Raw genomic sequence first — 19,709 nt, 5'->3', positions numbered from 1 at the left:
ATAAGGAACAAAACACATTGTTTCTTTTCAATATTTAATAGTGAGGGTAGGGTAACAGCTTTTATACAGCACAGTCTGAATCTAGTGTCTCTAGAAACTTTCCGTGTACAATCACAATACCATGACATCATGATCTTTACATTGAATGAGATTCCAGACAGATTTACAAGCATTATTTATACAGGTATCATGTGGAATAATTCTTTATTTATACAACCTTCATATTGATTCTCTTTGTAGAGAATCTGGAAACAACAAAACATAATCAACTTAATTTAAAAATTAAAGATAGTGAGCCACCCATAAAACATGCAACATCTCCAAGTGGATCTGAAATGGGGCAACACATGACTTTTTTTCAAAATCAGGGATAACTGCAATTTATTTTCATAAAATAAAGAACAGGTTTGCTGTACAGGTACTGAAAGATTGACAGCACACAAGCAATTCAGCCATCACTGAACACCTGGAACAATTAATACACAATAGCTTATAGTGGATTTTTTCATGTTTCTTTTCGTCTTTTTTTAAAGTTTTTTTTCAAATGACCAGTACATTTTCACATTCACATGCTGAATGCCAGACCAAAAAAAGGTTCAAAATCTGCTGTAGAAAAACAGTTCTATTTACATAGTACAAAGGGACCACTTTATTCGCATCAGACAAATGTTTTATTCATACTTAAGACACTAGGACACTCATCCATCAGGTAAGGTTTAATGGGCATGGGATTCACTAAAACAGACAGCAAACAGCATTATTACAACAATATGGCATTAAAGAAACAGTGTCCTTTCTGCAGGTCAACATAGGCTGTATTTCAAGGTATTTAAATACAATTTCTACAGTTCTCTTACCAACACCACGAACAATTATTTAAAGATAGATTTTTATCAAGAGTTCAATAAAATTGAAGACTATTTTCAAAAATCAAAACCAGGGGAGTTAAAAACACAGGTTCCAGATTCTTGAATCAGACTGACATAAAGGCAAGCCAAAGTTAGATTTCTATTTTAAACCGAGCCCTGCTTCACTCCAACTTGTATTAAAACTGGAATGTATTCATGCTGTTAATTTTAATTTTCTCATTTTGAAATAAAAGAATTCCTTTAAAGCTACCTTAGGAAATGTAACATCTGTATGCACATAAATGTGATGTCCTCCTCAAACACCCAGAAATAAAGACAGTTGTCATTTATAACAGTTGATATTACTGCAATAATCCATATCAATAATATTGATATAAATGATCTATAGCACATATTGAAATTGCTGTCATCTTGTATGTTTCAACTATTTTCTCAGTTCCTAGTTTCTATAAATTATATTTTTATTTAAATGTAGAACGTTTGGATTGAAAACTGTTAGCAAGTAACATAAATCCTAAGAAATATTATAATATGGTGTCAGATCTAAAAAGTCCCCGTAATAAAAGTTATGTTACCTACAATGCAGTAACATCTTCATTATCTCTTACACACATAACACAGGCTGCATGGAAATGTTAAAGCCAGGCAGGCAGTGACATATTGGATAAATCTTATTGAGATTTTATTGTTGCAATTTGCTTTTTTACTTCAACATAAAGCCTGTGTAGGCAAGCAAAAGGAAACCCTCTCTTTAAAATAATGGATTACGACGGAAATTCACTGCTGTACAGTTTTGCCTAGTAACTGGTTATTCTATTTATCAGTTACTTTTTTTTTACAGTGGTTATATTTAATATAGTATCAGCACAACCTTTTTCGCTGTCAACGCTGTACACGTCACTGCATTGGAGTGCAACATGATAAGAAAACATATACACAATGTGCTTTTACTCACAGCTTAGCCCCAACTTCATGTCATTTTTTTTTTGTTTTAACAACTGCATCCATAATTTGTAGGGTCTGTTTTGCATAGAGTACCTCCAGTCAAATTGAGCAAGTCTTATTTTATATATATATATATATGTATATATATATATATATATATATGTATATGTATAGAACAGACCATACACACTTTGGAAGCATATTACAAACTCCTTACTGCATGATTTATCTTCAGGATTAATTCTTTCTTACCCAAGCTCCCTCCTCCCACATTTCCAAAAGTATACACGCACACATATATACAGAATTGAATTTATGTATACTGAATAAAACTAAGCAGCAATGGAATCTAATTAAACATTCAGGACTACAACAGAAGGAAAATTGGTTGAACATGCGCATGTCCTCAGCAAGCCCTCTGAAACTAGTAGCAAGTCATAACTGTAAAAGAAAATTGGTCTTTTTAGCAGAAGTAAAACATGATGTGATAACTCTGCTGCTAATTGGTGATGATTAGAGGTCTTCCAGCATCCTACTGGCTAGTTCTGGTACATACCTGAACCATCAAGGTGTGCCTTCACTATATATGAATGTCTCTGAAATATACTGCCAGCCAATTAATCACTCTACTCAAATCCCACACATCGGCAGTTAGCAAATCTTTCATCTCTAGCATCAGGTTGTTTAAACAAAGGCTGCAATTCTGGGAAGAAAGCAAGAATCCCATGTAGGATTTAATAAATGGCCTAGAAAATGCCAAATTTAAGAATGATATGTGATTACCTTCAAATTTCCTGTCAGACAATTTATCTCTTCCTATAATTTAGATTATGTCCACAAGTCAATACAAAACCATTCTGCCTTCTTGCTATTGATAAACCAGTATCTTTTTTTTTGCATATGGTTCATATCTATAGTCCTTCACCTGAGTATGTCAGAGAATTACAGTAATCCACACAAAGACTTCAAAAGTACATCAGACCAGCATTCAATGCCACATGTCTCCATACAGCCCCAATAGAAAAAGGCCTGGTCTGAAATGCACATTCCATTTATAATCTCTGACTCACACAGCTTTGCCTTGCTCCCTCAATAACCAGTTTTGTTGTAAAGCAACAAAGCCTGAATACCTTTATTTCAGAGCTATCTTTTTTGAACAATACAACTTGTAAGAATCTTTTTATACCATCAAAAATACTGCAAGTTTGTGTGTGTGACTGAACATCGGAGCGATATACTGATATTTTCACCTGTAAAAGGCAGTTAACTTTCTGCACCTATCAGGGCTCATCTTCCCTTTACACCATTTAAAGGATCAAATTCCATAACCAGATATCCTTTGTCTCAGCTGGACTCCATACTTGATGCATCAGCACCTGCCTATAGGTGTATGTTACTCCTCTCAGCACTTTATTTTCTTACATTTATACACAGTGAGGTGGTAAATATATTACTGCCTAGTTTCTTCCTTTTAAATGCTGTTGTTCTGAGCCATGTGAGACTGAACTATACTAGACCTTGGTGAGGCCTGATAGCTACAGTCCAAACAGACTGGGACACATTCCCTTTGGCCTTCTAGAAGAACCTAGCTGTACAAGATGACAGGGCCAGAGAGCTGGATTTCTGCTTTCACATGGTAACGATGTCAGTTTTGCAGATTGAAACTAGGTGCAGCTCCTCGCTGGCTTTCTGTAGAGCTGACTAATAATTTGTGCCAGTTAACCACTCTCTTCCTCAGATCCACTTTGTCGAGCCAGATGTATGCCTCACCAATCAGTGTCTTCCTCATGAACTTGCCACCATTTGAGACTAGCAAAATCTAAAACAGAGAAAGCAAGTGAATAATTCTATCATGCTGAAGTTTGCAAGGCACAGGTTAACAAGAGATTAATTCTGACAAAGATATAAATGTGTTATCTTTTCACAGGTGCTGTTGATATTTCCAATTTCATTGGGACAATTCCAAGTGTTAACTTTCAAAGGATGGGATTTCAATTCTGGGGACAGGATCCCCAACATTGCGTTCATTTCTGAGTCCTGACCCCACACCGCATTGGCAATGTTGCAATTTTATTTGGAAAACCAGTTAATTGGCCCAGGGTTGCATTCGCTGCTGTTATGGCCAAATGGTGAGGGGTTTGTGTGGTTCCCACTCTTTATTTCACACCTGACCGCAGCAAGTGTGCTTTGTTATTAGGGTTGTAACCCTTTCTGTTTTATTTGTCAAATAAACAACAGTGACAAATTACTTATGGGTTTAAAACAGAAATGATTTATTGATCAATACGCCTTAAACTGAAATTGTTGCGACTGCATCCACTTGCGCGCGGGCGCACACACACACACACACAAAGAGACAGGTAGAGAGGAAAAGGGGTAAGTGGCTGTGAGCGCAGGCCACCACGTTGGTAATGTCACTTTGTGGGTCACTTGGGTATTTCTGTTGTACATGACATTAAACTGTTATACAATAAAGCCCAGGGAATGTTGTTGCACTAAGGCAGATTTGTGTGTTTCCATTTCATCATGGCGAAAAGCAGGGGAATGGAAAGTAAGGATTAGCAAAGCAAAGGAGTGTGTTGGGGAAGAGGGTGTCAGGTGGAGACTTTGGAGTCTTGCAGTGATAGTGCCATTCTAGGTTTGCTGATTTTTGTTTTGAACAGATGCTTGCTGTCACTCAGATTAATGACACTCTCCTCTCCAAATATCCTGCACGCTGAATATAGCTCAGCTGAAACATGTCTGGATCAGAGTGGCCCCGGCATCTTGATAAGTGCTTCACCTCCTGAGCCTACCACAGCAACATCCCTGAAAAGCATGGGGACCATTCTTCCGTTCTCCTTCAGCCTCTTTGTCCTCATCTTCCTCCTTCTCTTCCTCCTCCTCCAAGCTGTGCCGTTCCAGCGCTTTTCCCTCTTCAAGGTCCACTCCTTCACTGCAGGGCCATATTATGGAGAGTGCAGCAGACCACCACAGTGTGAGACACCTTTGAGAGAGTGTACTGGAAGATGCCACCTGACTGGTCAAGATGCCTGAACCTCAAGGCCTCTCAATGATGACCATTGTGTTCAGGTGGCATCGGTTGTATTGTCTTTCAGCCTCCGTGGCAGGGTCATGCTCTGGAATTATCAGCCATCTCCGCACAGGATAAGCCTTATCTGCTAAAGGCCAGCCACTGATCTCCCATGGCTCCATGAAGAGCTGCGGCACCTGCGTTGGCCGAAGGATGAAGGTGACTTGACAGCTTCCAGGATAGCGTGCACACACCTGCATAAAATGCTTGCTGTGGTTGCAGACCAGCTGAATATTTAGGGAGTGGAATCCCTTCCTATTGAGGAATCTCCCTGGCTGGTCAGTCGGTCCCTTGATGGCCACATGGGTGCAATTGATGATCCCCTGCACCTGAGGGAATCCTAGCGAGCGAGGCAAATCCCACTGCTCTTTAAGCTTGAGTGCCAGTTGGATTGGTTGGTTGGCATCCTTCCATCTAGGAAAGATGATGGGCATGCAGCAAACAATCCATTTAAGTGGGGTGTCTTCTCTTGGTGCACCTTTGTTGACTGCTGTGAAGGCCAATCCTTGAGAGGCAGGTTCTGCCACAAGTGCCGCACGTGAATCTGCCAAGTAACGCTGTGAGTTATTGTTTTTGATGTTGGCACCTGTTGCCTAGCTGCTGCAGCAACTGGTCATCGTGGTAGTGCACACCAGTCTACAGGATGTGTCATCATTTCCCTCTTTCGTCAGCTAGTGACTCCCAAGTGTGATAGACGACATTTAGGTCCTTCATAGGGCGGCACAGTGGCGCAGTGGTTAGCACCGCAGCCTCACAGCTCCAGTGACCTGGGTTCAATTCTGGGTACTGCCTTTGTGGAGTTTGCAAGTTCTCCCTGTGTCTGCGTGGGTTTCCTCCGGGTGCTCCGGTTTCCTCCCACATGCCAAAGACTTGCAGGTTGATAGGTAAATTGGCCAGTAGCAATTGCCCCTAGTATAGGTAGGTGGTAGGGAAATATAGGGACAGGTGGGGATGTGGTCGGAATATGGAATTAGTGTAGGATTAGTATAAATGGGTGGTTGGTGGTCGGCACAGACTCGGTGGGCCGAAGGGCCTGTTTCAGTGCTGTATCTCTAAACTAAACTAAACTAAAAATATCACCCTTGCAAGCATCCTTGTGCTGCTATCCACCTTGAATTCAGTGTAATCCCCTGGCCCTCTCGAACAGAGCATCTGTCACTTCCGTGATGCAATGACGTGCTGCTGCTTGCGAGTTGCCACCAATGGCTGCTGCCACTCCTTGGAAGGACCCGGTTGCAAGAAACTACTTTTACAGTCACAGGAAGGCCATGACGATGGTTCCTGAAAACCCTCGAATGGCCCTCAATGAGGATATACAAGTCATAGAGTCATAGAGTTATACAGCACAGAAACAGGCCCTTCGGCCCATCATGTCTGTGCCAGCCATACAGCACCCAACTATTCTAATCCCATATTCCTGCACTTAGCCCGTAGCCCTGTATGCTATGGCGTTTCAAGTGGTCATCTAAATATTTCTTAAATGTTGTGAGGCTTCCTGCCTCCACCACCTCTTCAGGCAGTGCGTTCCAGATTCCAACCACCCACTGGGTGAAAAAATGTTCCCTCAAATCTCCCCTATACCTCCTGCCCCTTGCTCTAAATCAATGCCCCCTGGTTCTTGACCCCTCCGCTAAGGGAAACAGTTTCCTCCTATCGAACCTATCAATGCCCATCATAATCTTGTGCACCTCAATCATGTCCCCCCTCAGCCTTCTCTGCTCCAAGGAAAACAACCCTAGCCTTTTCAGTCTGTCTTCATAGCTGAAATGCTCCAGCCCAGGCAACATCCTGGTGAATCTCCTCTTCACCCTCTCCAGTGCAATCACATCCTTCCTATAGTGTGGTGACCAGAACTGTACACAGTACTCCAGCTGTGGCCTAACTAGCGTTTTATACAGCTCCATCATAACCTCCCTGCTCTTATATTCTATGCCTCGGCTAATAAAGGCAAGCATCGCATATGCCTTCCTAACCACCTTATCTACCTGTGCTGCTTCCTTCAGTGATCTATGGACAAGTACACCAAGGTCCTTCTGAGTTTCTGTACTTCCTAGGGTCCTACCATCCATTGCGTATTTGCTTGACTTGTTAGTCCTCCCAAAATGCATCACCTCTCACTTTTCAGGATTAAATTCCATTTGTCACTGCTCTGCCCATCTTACCAGCCCATCTATATCTCCCTAATCTAAGGATTTCCTCCTCACTATTTACAACACCACCAATTTTCATGTCATCTGCAAACTTACTGATCATACCTCCTATATTCACATCTAAATCATTAATGTACACTACAAACAGCAAGGGTCCCAGCACCGATCCCTGTGGTACACCACTGGTCACAGGCTTCCAATCGCAAAAACAACCCTCGACCATTACCCTCTGCCAATAAGCCATATTTTAGATCCAATTTGCCGAATTTCCCTGGATCCCATGGGCTCTTACCTCCTTAACCAATCTCCCATGCAGGACCTTATCAAAAGCCTTACTGAAATGCATCTACTGCTTTACCCCCATCTACACATCTAGTCACCTCCGCAAAATTCAATCAAGTTAGTTAGACACGATCTCCCCCTGACAAAGCCATGCTGACTATCCCTGATTAATCCCTGCCTCTCCAAGTGGAGATTAATCCTGTCCCTCAGAATTTTTTCCAATATTTTTCCAACCACGGATGTTAGACTCAGCGGCCTGCAATTACCTGGTTTATCCCGACTACCCTGCTTGAATAATGGTACCACATTCGCTGACCTCCAGTCTTCTGGTACCTCTCCTGTGGCCAGACAGGATTTGAAAATTTGTGTCAAAGCCCCTGCAATCTCCTTCCTTGCCTCACATAACAGCCTGGGATACATCTCATCTGGGCCTGAGGATTTATTCACTTTTAAGCCCGCTAAAACAGCTAATATTTCCTCTCTTTCAATGCTAATATGTTCAAGTATATCACAATCTCCCTCCCTGATCTCTACACCTACATCGTCCTTCTCCATAGTAAACACTAATGAAAAGTAATCATTTAAAACCTCACCTATGTCCTCCGGCTCCACACAAAGATTGCCACGTTGGTCCCTAATGGGCCCTACTCTTTCCCTGGTTATCCTTCTTTCTTTTTTTTTCTTTTGGGCCTCCTTATCTCGAGAGACAATGGATACGCGCCTGGAGGTGGTCAGTGGTTTGTGAAGCAGCGCCTGGAGTGGCTATAAAGGCCAATTCTGGAGTGACAGGCTCTTCCACAGGTGCTGCAGAGAAATTTGTTTGTTGGGGCTGTTGCACAGTTGGCTCTCCCCTTGCGCCTCTGTCTTTTTTCCTGCCAACTACTAAGTCTCTTCGACTCGCCACAATTTAGCCCTGTCTTTATGGCTGCCCGCCAGCTCTGGCGAATGCTGGCAACTGACTCCCACGACTTGTGATTAATGTCACACGATTTCATGTCGCGTTTGCAGACGTCTTTATAACGGAGACATGGACGGCCGGTGGGTCTGATACCAGTGGCGAGCTCGCTGTACAATGTGTCTTTGGGGATCCTGCCATCTTCCATGCGGCTCACATGGCCAAGCCATCTCAAGCGCCGCTGACTCAGTAGTGTGTATAAGCTGGGGGTGTTGGCCGCTTCAAGGACTTCTGTGTTGGAGATATAGTCCTGCCACCTGATGCCAAGTATTCTCCGAAGGCAGCGAAGATGGAATGAATTGAGACGTCGCTCTTGGCTGGCATACGTTGTCCAGGCCTCGCTGCCGTAGAGCAAGGTACTGAGGACACAGGCCTGATACACTCGGACTTTTGTGTTCCGTGTCAGTGCGCCATTTTCCCACACTCTCTTGGCCAGTCTGGACATAGCAGTGGAAGCCTTACCCATGCGCTTGTTGATTTCTGCATCTAGAGACAGGTTACTGGTGATAGTTGAGCCTAGGTAGGTGAACTCTTGAACCACTTCCAGAGCGTGGTCGCCAATATTGATGGATGGAGCATTTCTGACATCCTGCCCCATGATGTTCGTTTTCTTGAGGCTGATGGTTAGGCCAAATTCATTGCAGGCAGACGCAAACCTGTCGATGAGACTCTGCAGGCATTCTTCAGTGTGAGATGTTAAAGCAGCATCGTCAGCAAAGAGGAGTTCTCTGATGAGGACTTTCCGTACTTTGGACTTCGCTCTTAGACGGGCAAGGTTGAACAACCTGCCCCCTGATCTTGTGTGGAGGAAAATTCCTTCTTCAGAGGATTTGAACGCATGTGAAAGCAGCAGGGAGAAGAAAATCCCAAAAAGTGTGGGTGCGAGAACACAGCCCTGTTTCACACCACTCAGGATAGGAAAGGGCTCTGATGAGGAGCCACCATGTTGAATTGTGCCTTTCATATTGTCATGGAATGAGGTGATGATACTTAGTAGCTTTGGTGGACATCCGATCTTTTCTGGTAGTCTGAAGAGACCACGTCTGCTGACGAGGTCAAAGGCTTTGGTGAGATCAATGAAAGCAATGTAGAGGGGCATCTGTTGTTCACGGCATTTCTCCTGTATCTGACGAAGGGAGAACAGCATGTCAATAGTCGATCTCTCTGCACGAAAGCCACACTGTGCCTCAGGGTAGACGCGCTCGGCCAGCTTCTGGAGCCTGTTCAGAGCGACTCGAGCAAAGACTTTCCCCACTATGCTGAGCAGGGAGATTCCACGGTAGTTGTTGCAGTCACCGCGGTCACCTTTGTTTTTATAGAGGGTGATGATGTTGGCATCGCGCATGTCCTGGGGTACTGCTCCCTCGTCCCAGCACAGGCATAGCAGTTCATGTAGTGCTGAGAGTATAGCAGGCTTGGCACTCTTGATTATTTCAGGGGTAATGCTGTCCTTCCCAGGGGCTTTTCCGCTGGCTAGGGAATCAATGGCATCACTGAGTTCCGATTTGGTTGGCTGTATGTCCAGCTCATCCATGACTGGTAGAGGCTGGGCTGCATTGAGGGCAGTCTCAGTGACAGCATTCTCCCTGGAGTACAGTTCTAGGTAGTGCTCAACCCAGCGGTCCATCTGTTTGCGTTGGTCAGTGATTATGTCCCCCGATTTAGATTTGAGGGGGGTGATTGAGTCCATTGAGGTGAAGAAGGAGCTGCAGGACCCGAGAGAAGTCCTGTGAAAAGGTGCCCCGAACACCCAAAACATCCACGAACGGCCCCCCCGGCCGCAACTTCAAAGCGCCCGCGGGAGATGGCTCGGAGAGCATCTGCAGCGCACTGTCGGCAATGCTGCATGCCTTTATTTAAACCACTGCAAAAAAAAACCCTTAGCAAATGTAATCACCTCTAAGTCTGCCAAATGATGCTTCACCTCCCGAAGGACGTGGATGAGCTTTCCGGACGTCGATGGTGGGCACTGAGGAAATGGCTTATTACCTGCACCAGATTCCACCCCCCCTCCCCCCCCCTTTACCCCCCTTCCACCCCCCCCCACCCCCGTCCCCTTCCCTGCTCCACCCTCTCAGCTCACCCCCTCACAACCCCGTCCCAGCCCGCCCCCCCCTCGCACCATCTACACCCCGCACCCCCTTCCCCTGCACCCCCCCCCCCCACCCCCTCCCTCTACCCCTCCCCCTTGCATCCCCTCCTCCCACCGGCACCATCCTACACCTGTGTAGGGGCCCCAACAACCCCACTGCCTTGTGGGCGTCTCGGGAGAGACCAAGGCTAAGGGAGTAAACCCTAACAGAAAATCCGGAGCGGAACCCCGTAGGCGGTCATGTGTCACCTTTGGCATGTTTCCGGCAGTTCCTGCAGCCATACTGGTGCCAAATGTCGTGTCCTGCACTCCTTTGGACCCCACCAGAAAGGCCGGGAGGGGGGTTTTGACGACTGGGCAACTCTCAACCTCCATAAATTTGCCCAGGCATGCGCCATGGAGAGGTCACTCCATAGTTGCCTCACAGCGACTGAAACAACACGGAAGGCAGCAGTTACGGGTTATAAGTCCAGATAAATTGGCGTAGAAACTGGGCGCCACGGGTTGCCTTTGTCGGTGGGAGAGGTCATTGCACCTCACTGGACAGCTACCGCCCGCCTCAAACCGGGCAGCCCCCGGTCAATAAGGTTCTGTCCCGCCACAGTCTGCCTGCTTCAATGGGTGCTTGGAGCTCAGGGTCTTTGCCCGAAAGGTGGACTGATACACCGCACCAAACAACATGAAAAAAGGAAAGAAGGTACCAGCCCTTCGCTTTGCAAGCTGGAACGTCAGAACTATGTGTCCTGGCCTGTCGGAAGACCTTACACAAATCAACGATTCTCGGAAGACCGCCATCATTAACAACGAGCTCAGTAGACTCAATGTGGACATTGCAGCACTTCAGGGGACTCGCCTCCCCGCGAGTGGCTCTCTAGCAGAGCAAGACTACACCTTCTTCTGGCAGGGCAGGGATCCTGAAGAACCAAGACAGCATGGAGTGGGCTTCGCCATCAGAAACTCCTTGCTCAGCATGATAGAGCCTCCCTCAAATGGCTCGGAACGCATACTGTCCATCCGACTGCTCACCACCTCTGGTCCAGTACACCTACTCAGCATCTATGCTCCAACACTCTGTTCCGCACCTGAAGCTAAAGACCAGTTCTATGAACAACTCCATAACATCATTAGCAGCATCCCCAACACCGAACACCTATTCCTGCTGGGGGACTTTAATGCCAGGGTTGGGGCCGACCATGACTCATGGCCCTCCTGCCTTGGGCGCTATGGCGTTGGAAGGATGAATGAGAACGGGCAGAGACTGCTTGAGTTGTGTACCTATCATAACCTCTGCATCACCAACTCGTTCTTTCACACTAAACCCTGTCACCAGGTTTCATGGAGGCACCCAATATCACGTCGTTGGCACCAGCTAGACCTCATTGTCACAAGGCGAGCCGCCTTAAACAGTGTTCAAATCACATGCAGCTTCCACAGTGCGGACTGCGACACCGACCACTCCCTGGTGTGCAGCAAGGTTAGACTCAGACCAAAGAAGTTGCATCATTCCAAGCAGAAGGGCCACCCGCGCATCAACACGAGCAGAATTTCTCACCCACAGCTGTTACAAAAATTTCTAAATTCACTTGTAACAGCCCTTCAAAACACTCCCACAGGGGATGCTGAGACCAAGTGGGCCCACATCAGAGACGCCATCTATGAGTCAGCTTTGACCACCTACGGCAAAAGTGCGAAGAGAAATGCAGACTGGTTTCAATCTCATAATGAAGAGCTGGAACCTGTCATAGCCGCTAAGCGCATTGCACTTTTGAACTACAAGAAAGCCCCCAGCGATTTAACATCCGCAGCACTTAAAGCAGCCAGAAGTACTGCACAAAGAACAGCTAGGCGTTGCGCAAACGACTACTGGCAACACCTATGCAGTCATATTCAGCTGGCCTCAGACACCGGAAACATCAGAGGAATGTATGATGGCATGAAGAGAGCTCTTGGGCCAACCATCAAGAAGATCACCCCCCTCAAATCTAAATCGGGGGACATAATCACTGGTTATCCTCTTACCCTTAATATACTTATAAAACGCCTTGGGATTTTCCTTTATCTTGCCCGCCAGTGTTTTTCATGTCCCCTCTTCGCTCTCCTAATTACTTTTTAAAGAGCCACCCTACACTTTCTAAACTCCTCTAGGGCCTCCGCTATTTTCAGCGCTCTGAATCTGCCGTAAGCCTCCTTTTTTTTCCTGATCCAATCCTCTATATCTCTTGACATCTAGGGTTCCCTGGGCCTGTTAGTCCTACCCTTCACCTTATTGGGTACATGTTGGCTCTGAACTCTCACTATTTCCTCTTTGAATGATTCCCACTGGTCTGATGTAGACTTTCCTACAAGTAGCTGCTCTCAGTCCACTTTGGCCAGATCCTGTTTTATCATATTGAAATGGACCTTCCCCCAATTGAGTACCTTTATTTCTGGTCCATCTTTGTCCTTTTCCATAACTACCTTAAATCTTACAGAGTTATGGTCACTATCCCCAAAATGCTCCCCCACTGATATTTCTACCACTTGTCCAGCTTCATTCCCTAGGATTTGGTCCAGTACTGCCCCTCCCCTTGTAGGACTTTCTACATACTGGCTCAAAAAGCTCTCCTATTTGCATTTTAGGAATTCTGCCCCTTTTAAGCTTTTTGCACTCAGACTATCCCAGTTGATATTGGGGAAGTTGAAATCCCCTACTATTATTATCCTATTATTTTCACACCTCTCAGAGATTTGCCTACATATCTACTCCTCTATCTCTTCCTGACTGTTTGGAGACCAGTAGTAGACACCCAGCCAAGTGATTGCCCCCTTTTTGTTTTTAAGTTCTACCCAAATGGCCTCATTTGAGGAACCTTCTAAGATATCATCCCTCCTTACTGCAGTAATTGACTCCTTTGTCAACAGTGCAATGCCACCTCCTCTTTTATCCCCTCCCCTGTCGTGCCTGAAGATTCTATACCCTGGAATATTGAGCTGCCAGTCCTGCCCCTCCCTCAACCATGTCTCTGTGATAACAATAATATCATAATCCCATGTGCTAATCAACGCCCTCAATTCATCTGTGGCATCTACTAGTAAGACTCCTTGCATTAAAATAGATGCAATCTAGCCTTGCATTTTTCACTTGTGCCTTAACAGGTCTATATTTGCTCTGCCTTCCAGACTGACTCAGTTTCTCTTCTATATTTGACTATGCATCATCCCCTACTGTACCTCCACTCTATATCCCATCCCCTTGCCAAATTAGTTTAAACCCCCCCCCCACCCCCGACAGAACTAGCAAATCTCCTAGCAAGGATGTTGGTCCTGTTCCGGTTCAGGTGCAACCCGTCCAACTTGTACAGGTCCCTCCTTCGCCAGAAACAGACCCAGTGATCCAGGAAACTAAAGCCCTCCCTCCTGTACCATCTCCTCAGCCACACATTCATCTTCTCTATCCTCCTATTCCTGTACTCACTAGCACGTGGCACAGGGAGTAATACAGACATTACAACCTTTGAGGTCCTGCTTTTTGATCTGCGACCTAGCTCCGTAATTCTTGTTGCAGGACCTCATCCCTCTTTCTACCTCTGTCATTGGTACCAATGTATACCAAGACTTCTGATGGTTCACCCTCCCCCTTCAGAATTTCCTGCAGCCGCTCTGTGACATCCTTGGTCCCAGCACCAGGGAGGCAACATACCATCCTGGAATCATGTTTGCAGCCACAGAAACGCCTATCTGAACCCCTTATGATAGAATCCCCTATCACTGTAGCTCTCCCACTCTTTTTTCTGCCCTCCTGTGCAGCTGAGCCACCCATGGTGCTAAAGACTTGGCTCTTGCTGCATTCCCCTGAGAAGCTATCTCCCCCACCTCCAAAGTGGAATATCTGTTAGATAGGGAGATGGACCCAGGGGCCTCCTGCACTAGCTGCCTAGTTCTTCTACTCTGCCTGGCAGTCACCCATTCCCTTCCTGCCTGAGCAGTCTTTACCTGCTGTGTGAACACCTCCCTGTACATGCTATCCACAATGATCTGTCTCATGGATGCTCCAAAGTGTCTCCAGCCGCCGATCCAGATCCGAAATGTGGATTTCAAGTAGCTGCATCTGGAGACACTTACTGCACACGTGTTCGTCCTGGACACTGGAAGTGTCCCTGACTTCCCACATTGCACAGGAGGAGCACTTCACGTTGCCAAGCTGCCCTGCCATGACTTACCCTTAATTTATCCCCGTAAATTACCCAATTAGAAGCAGGAGTCGGCCACTCGGCACTTCAAGCCTGCTTCGCCATTCAATAAGTTCATGGCTGAACTGATTACTCCACATTTCCACCTACCCCCGATAACCTTTCACCCCCTTACTCATCAAGAATCTATCCACCTCTGCCTTAAAAATATTCAAAGACTCTGCTTCCACTGCCTTTTGAGGAACAGAATTCCAAAGACTCACAACCCTCAGAGAAAAAAACTCTCCTCATCTCTGTCTTAAATGGGCGACCCCTTATTTTTAAACAGTGACCCCCAGTTCTAGATTCTCCCACAAGGGGAAACATCCTTTCCACATCCACCCTGTCAAGACGCCTCAGAATTTTATATATTTCAATCAAGTCGCCTCTTACTCTTCTAAACTCCATGACAAACCACAAGGCTGAGCGCACCTGCTCAGTGCAACTGTTAGAGAGAGGGAGGGAGAGAGAAAGTGTGTGTGGGGGGGGGGGGGTGAAAGAGAGATGGGGAAAACAGAGAGAGGGTGAAAACAGAGAGGGGGGAACAGAGAGAGAGGGGGTAAACAGAGAGCAGGGACAGAGTGAGGGGGGGATCAGAGGGGGGACAGAGAGCGAGAGTGGGGGGAAAACAGAGGGGGGATAGAGTGAGAGGGGGAAACAAAGAATGGGGGAAAAGCAGAGAGACAGTGGGGGGAAAACAGAGAGGGGGAAACAAAGAGAGAGAGGGGGAACAGAGAGAGAGGGGGAACAGGGAGAGAAGGGAAAACAGAGAGGGAGAATACAGAGGGGAACAGAGAAAGGGGGAACAGCTAAAGGGAGGAACAGAGAGAGGGAGGAACAGAGAGAGGGGGAAGCAGAGAGAGAGGGGGAACAGAGAGAGGGGGGAACAGAGAAAAAGGGGGAACAGAAAGAAAGGAGGGGACAGAGAGAGAGACTCAGAGACAGAGATCTCACTCCTGAAAGATGGACATCTATCCAGAATACTCTGCATCGCTACATCAAGTGTGTGGGTACAGATTGACTATTTATGCAAGCAAAAGCAATGCCACGCATGTTACTAAATCAGTTTTCAATATAGTGATGAGAAAGTAAGTCGATAGATTTGTCTTCTCATTTAAAGCTTCTTCTCAAAAATGCACATTTGTTGTTGTTTTTATTCGTAAGATAAATTTTTAATGCCTTTATCTTTCGAAATTTGCTCACCGGTCCCCCAGGCTGAGCAAAAATCATAATGCGGCCCTCTGCCCGAAAAGGTTGGACAATCCTGGTTTAAATAATCACTGCCCCTGTTCCCGCCCTCTCATTGAAATAAAAATCCCGTGCATAGGTACTGTATTTTGATGAAAAACAGTAGAAAGAGAATTCTCTGGGTCACCAGTCTATTGTTATATTAACTTTTATTTAATACAACACGTGACTTGACACTGAAATTAGGGGAGCAGCAATTCAGCACTCTACAATGCTCTTTCATTAGAACATTACAGCGCAGTACAGGCCCTTTGGCCCTCGATGTTGCACCGACCTGTGAAACCATCTGACCTACACTATTCCATTTTCATCCATATGTCAATCCAATGACCACTTAAATGCCCTTAAAGTTGGCGAGTCTACTACTGTTGCAGGCAGGGCGTTCCACGCCCCTACTACTCTCTGAGTAAAGAAACTACCTCTAACATCTGTCCTATATCTATCACCCCTCAACTTAAAGCTATGTCCCCTCGTGTTTGCCATCACCATTCGAGGAAAAAGACTCTCACTATCCACCCTATCTAACCCTCTGATTATCTTATTTCTCTATTAAGTCACCTCTCCTCCTCCTTCTCTCCAACGAAAACAACCTCAAGTCCCTCAGCCTTTCCTCGTAAGACCTTCCCTCCATACCAGGCAACATCCTAGTAAATCTCCTCTGCACCCTTTCCAAAGCTTCCACATCCTTCCTATAATGTGGTGACCAGAACTGCACGCAATACTCCAGGTGCGGCCGCACCAGAGTTTTGTACAGCTGCAGCATGACCTCGTGGCTCCGAAACTCGATCCCCCTACTAATAAAAGCTAACACACCATATGCCTTCTTAACAGCCCTATTAACCTGGGTAGCAACTTTCAGGGATTTATGTACCTGGACACCAAGATCTCTCTGCTCATCTACACTACCAAGAATCTTCCCATTAGCCCGGTACTCTGCATTCCTGTTACTCCTTCCAAAGTGAATCACCTCACACTTCTCCGCATTAAACTCCATTTGCCATCTCTCAGCCCAGTTCTGCAGCCTATCTATGTCCCTCTGTACCCTACAACATCCTTCGGCACTATCCACAACTCCACCGACCTTCGTGTCATCCGCAAATTTACTAACCCACCCTTCTACATCCTCATCCAGGTCATTTATAAAAATGACAAACAGCAGTGGCCCCAAAACAGATCCTTGCGGTACACCACTAGTAACTAAACTCCAGGATGAACATTTGCCATCAACCACCACCCTCTGTCTTCTTTCAGCTAGCCAATTTCTGATCCAAAGCTCTAAATCACCTTCAACCCCATACTTCCGTATTTTCTGCAATAGCCTACCGTGGGGAACCTTATCAAACGCCTTACTGAAATCCATATACACCACATCCACTGCTTTACCCTCATCCACCTGTTTGGTCACCTTCTCGAAAAACTCAATAAGGTTTGTGAGGCACGACCTACCCTTCCCAAAACCGTGCTGACTATTGCTAATGAACTTATTCTTTTCAAGATGATTATAAATCCTATCTCTTTTAACCTTTTCCAACATTTTACCCACAACCGAAGTAAGGCTCACAGGTCTATAATTACCAGGGCTGTCTCTACTCCCCTTCTTGAACAAGGGGACAACATTTGCTATCCTCCAGTCTTCCGGCACTATTCCTGTTGACAATGACGACATAAAGATCAAGGACAAAGGCTCTGCAATCTCCTCCCTGGCTTCCCAGAGAATCCTAGGATAAATCCCATCTGGCCCAGGGGACTTATCTATTTTCACACTTTCCAAAATTTCACTCAGCATCATTTTCAAACACAAGAACGCAAGAAATAGGAGAAAGTGTAGACCATATGGCCCATCGAGCCTGCTCCCGCATTCAAAATGATCATGCCTGATCTTAGGATTCAACTTCACTTCCCCACCTGCTTGCCAAATCCCTTGATTCCCTGAGAGACCAAACATCTGTCTATTCCAACCTTAAATGTATTCAATGATGGAGAATCTGCAACCCTCTGGGGAGAGAATTTCAAAGATTCGCAACCCTTTGGGTGAAGCAATGTCTCCTCATCTCAGTCCTAAATGATCGGCCCCTTATCCTGAGATTGTGCCCCCGTGTTTTAGATTCTCTGACCAGCAGAAATAATCTCAGTGTTTACCCAATCCAGCCCCTTTAGAATCTTATATATTTAATTAGATCACCTCTCATTCTTCTAAACTCCAGAGAATAGAGGCCCAATTTACTTCGTCTCTTAGTGCTCTAGGAATTAATTTTGGAAGCAATAATCCCAATGCATATGATAGTGGTTAAGGAAAAGATAAAATAACAGAGGTAAGATTTACACCCAATTGTTTAATCAAAGGAGCTTTCAGTTACTATCCAAGGTTTCCAAACATGCATGGACTAAATTTTCTTGAGACAGCAGAAGCCCCACAACTGGGGCTGGAAGAGGCGACCCGCTTTGACGGGCAGTGGGACCCAGGACGGCATATCGCTGGCAGTGGCCATTGTTGAGGCTGCAGTTGCAGGATAACAATGGCTCAATGCTGGGGCGGCCTCAAAGAGAGTTCAGGTAGATTGGGGGAAGTTGGGGTCTGACAACCAGACTCTGGCAATCGACGGGGGTAGGGGTTGGTATGGCGATTGTGGAGCACTGGCAGTACTGTTGCCACGAGGATGGCCATTGCCACTGGGGGGCCCTCTGTGAGCCATGGAGTGCCCATAAATGAGGGCCCCTCCCCCAGAGCCCACTGGGAGGCAGTCAGCCTTTACTTGGCAGTCTCCCCATGTGGTGGCAGTCTCCCCATGTGGTGGCAGGCTCTCCCAATGCAGGCAGAACTCACTCGGAGGTGGGAAGTAATGGGCAGCTGATCTTCCAACTTTCCCACCGCTGGCAATATGGAATGGCTCCCACTCGTGCCTTCTTCTGTCACTTTATCAGCCGTCCCGCCTCCCAGCCTGTCGCCAAAGGGCCAGGAAAATTTCCATGACACTTTCCTGGAGAACTTTGATGGCATGAATGCCACCTCGGTAAGATTGATTCCATTTTGGTAAGGCCAGTTTGTGGTCTATATAAATGAAAAGTGTGCTTCCTGGTAAAGGAATTGCAACTCTGCCACAATGTTGACTATTTTTCAACAAAATTGCTCACTTTGCTCCATTTTCTTTTTCAAAAAATGTTGACATGCAGTAAAGCACCTCATGCTATAGCAGACAACTGCAATGAATTTCAGCCTCTCACCAGATAGTTCTCTTGTTCTCACTGTAAGAACCACTCATAAAATCAAACCCTTGCTACTTATGAATCAAAATGTGAACTTTCATGGACAAAATCTGGTACTATAGCATTGTCCAGGGTCAAACACAAAGCCTTGTTTCTGTAATTTGTTTACTGAAAAAATCATGACCCCTCCTGTCTTCTCATATTATTCAGATAACAGGAGAATTATAGCTCCGTCTGACACCATGGGCTGAATTTTCACCATGGAGGCAGGAAACAGGAGTCGGGATTGTTTTCATGTCAGAAACCTACCTCCGGTGGGAAACTGATTAAAGTCCCAATTTTCAAGTCGGGAAGCCCTTAATTGATATGGAGATGATTTTCCTGTCCAATTAGAGCCAGTGGGGGTGGGAATGGAGGTGTGTCAGATGAAGTTTGGGACTGATTTAGACTCCCCACAGCAGCCATCACTCAGGCTGCTGATTGTCCTGAGGGAGAGATATTTGGTTTGTGCCAAATTCTTCCACAGCATCAGAGGGAAGTGAGATGTCACAGGACAGCCAGAGGCCTCTTCCTAGGGGGTGGAAGGAGGTGGGGTAGGATGGCCGGAGGAGGCTGCTAGCTGAAACCAAAGAGGCCTGGGTGCAGACGGCTGCTGCCATCAGTGGCAGAAGTGAGACGAGAAA

The 19,709-nt window shown here is 46.0% G+C and overlaps 1 protein-coding gene across 1 annotated transcript in view; it reads right to left on the bottom strand.

Annotated features, from left to right (window-relative positions):
* Positions 1–219: 219 nt before the first annotated feature.
* The window catches only part of LOC137384960 (protein piccolo-like), a 631,016-nt gene continuing 611,526 nt past the window's right edge, over positions 220–19,709 (bottom strand). The window contains exons 29-31 of the mRNA XM_068059672.1: positions 3,501–3,633; positions 682–735; positions 220–245 (exon numbers count right to left, since the gene is read on the bottom strand). Coding sequence (XP_067915773.1) covers positions 220–245; positions 682–735; positions 3,501–3,633 — 213 coding nt within the window. The remainder of the gene's footprint in view (positions 246–681; positions 736–3,500; positions 3,634–19,709) is intronic.

Source organism: Heterodontus francisci, chromosome 27, assembly GCF_036365525.1.
Source record: "Heterodontus francisci isolate sHetFra1 chromosome 27, sHetFra1.hap1, whole genome shotgun sequence".
Lineage (NCBI taxonomy): Eukaryota > Metazoa > Chordata > Chondrichthyes > Heterodontiformes > Heterodontidae > Heterodontus > Heterodontus francisci.
Note: the sequence above shows the minus strand (reverse complement) of the source record. Positions and strands in the feature narration are given on the sequence as shown.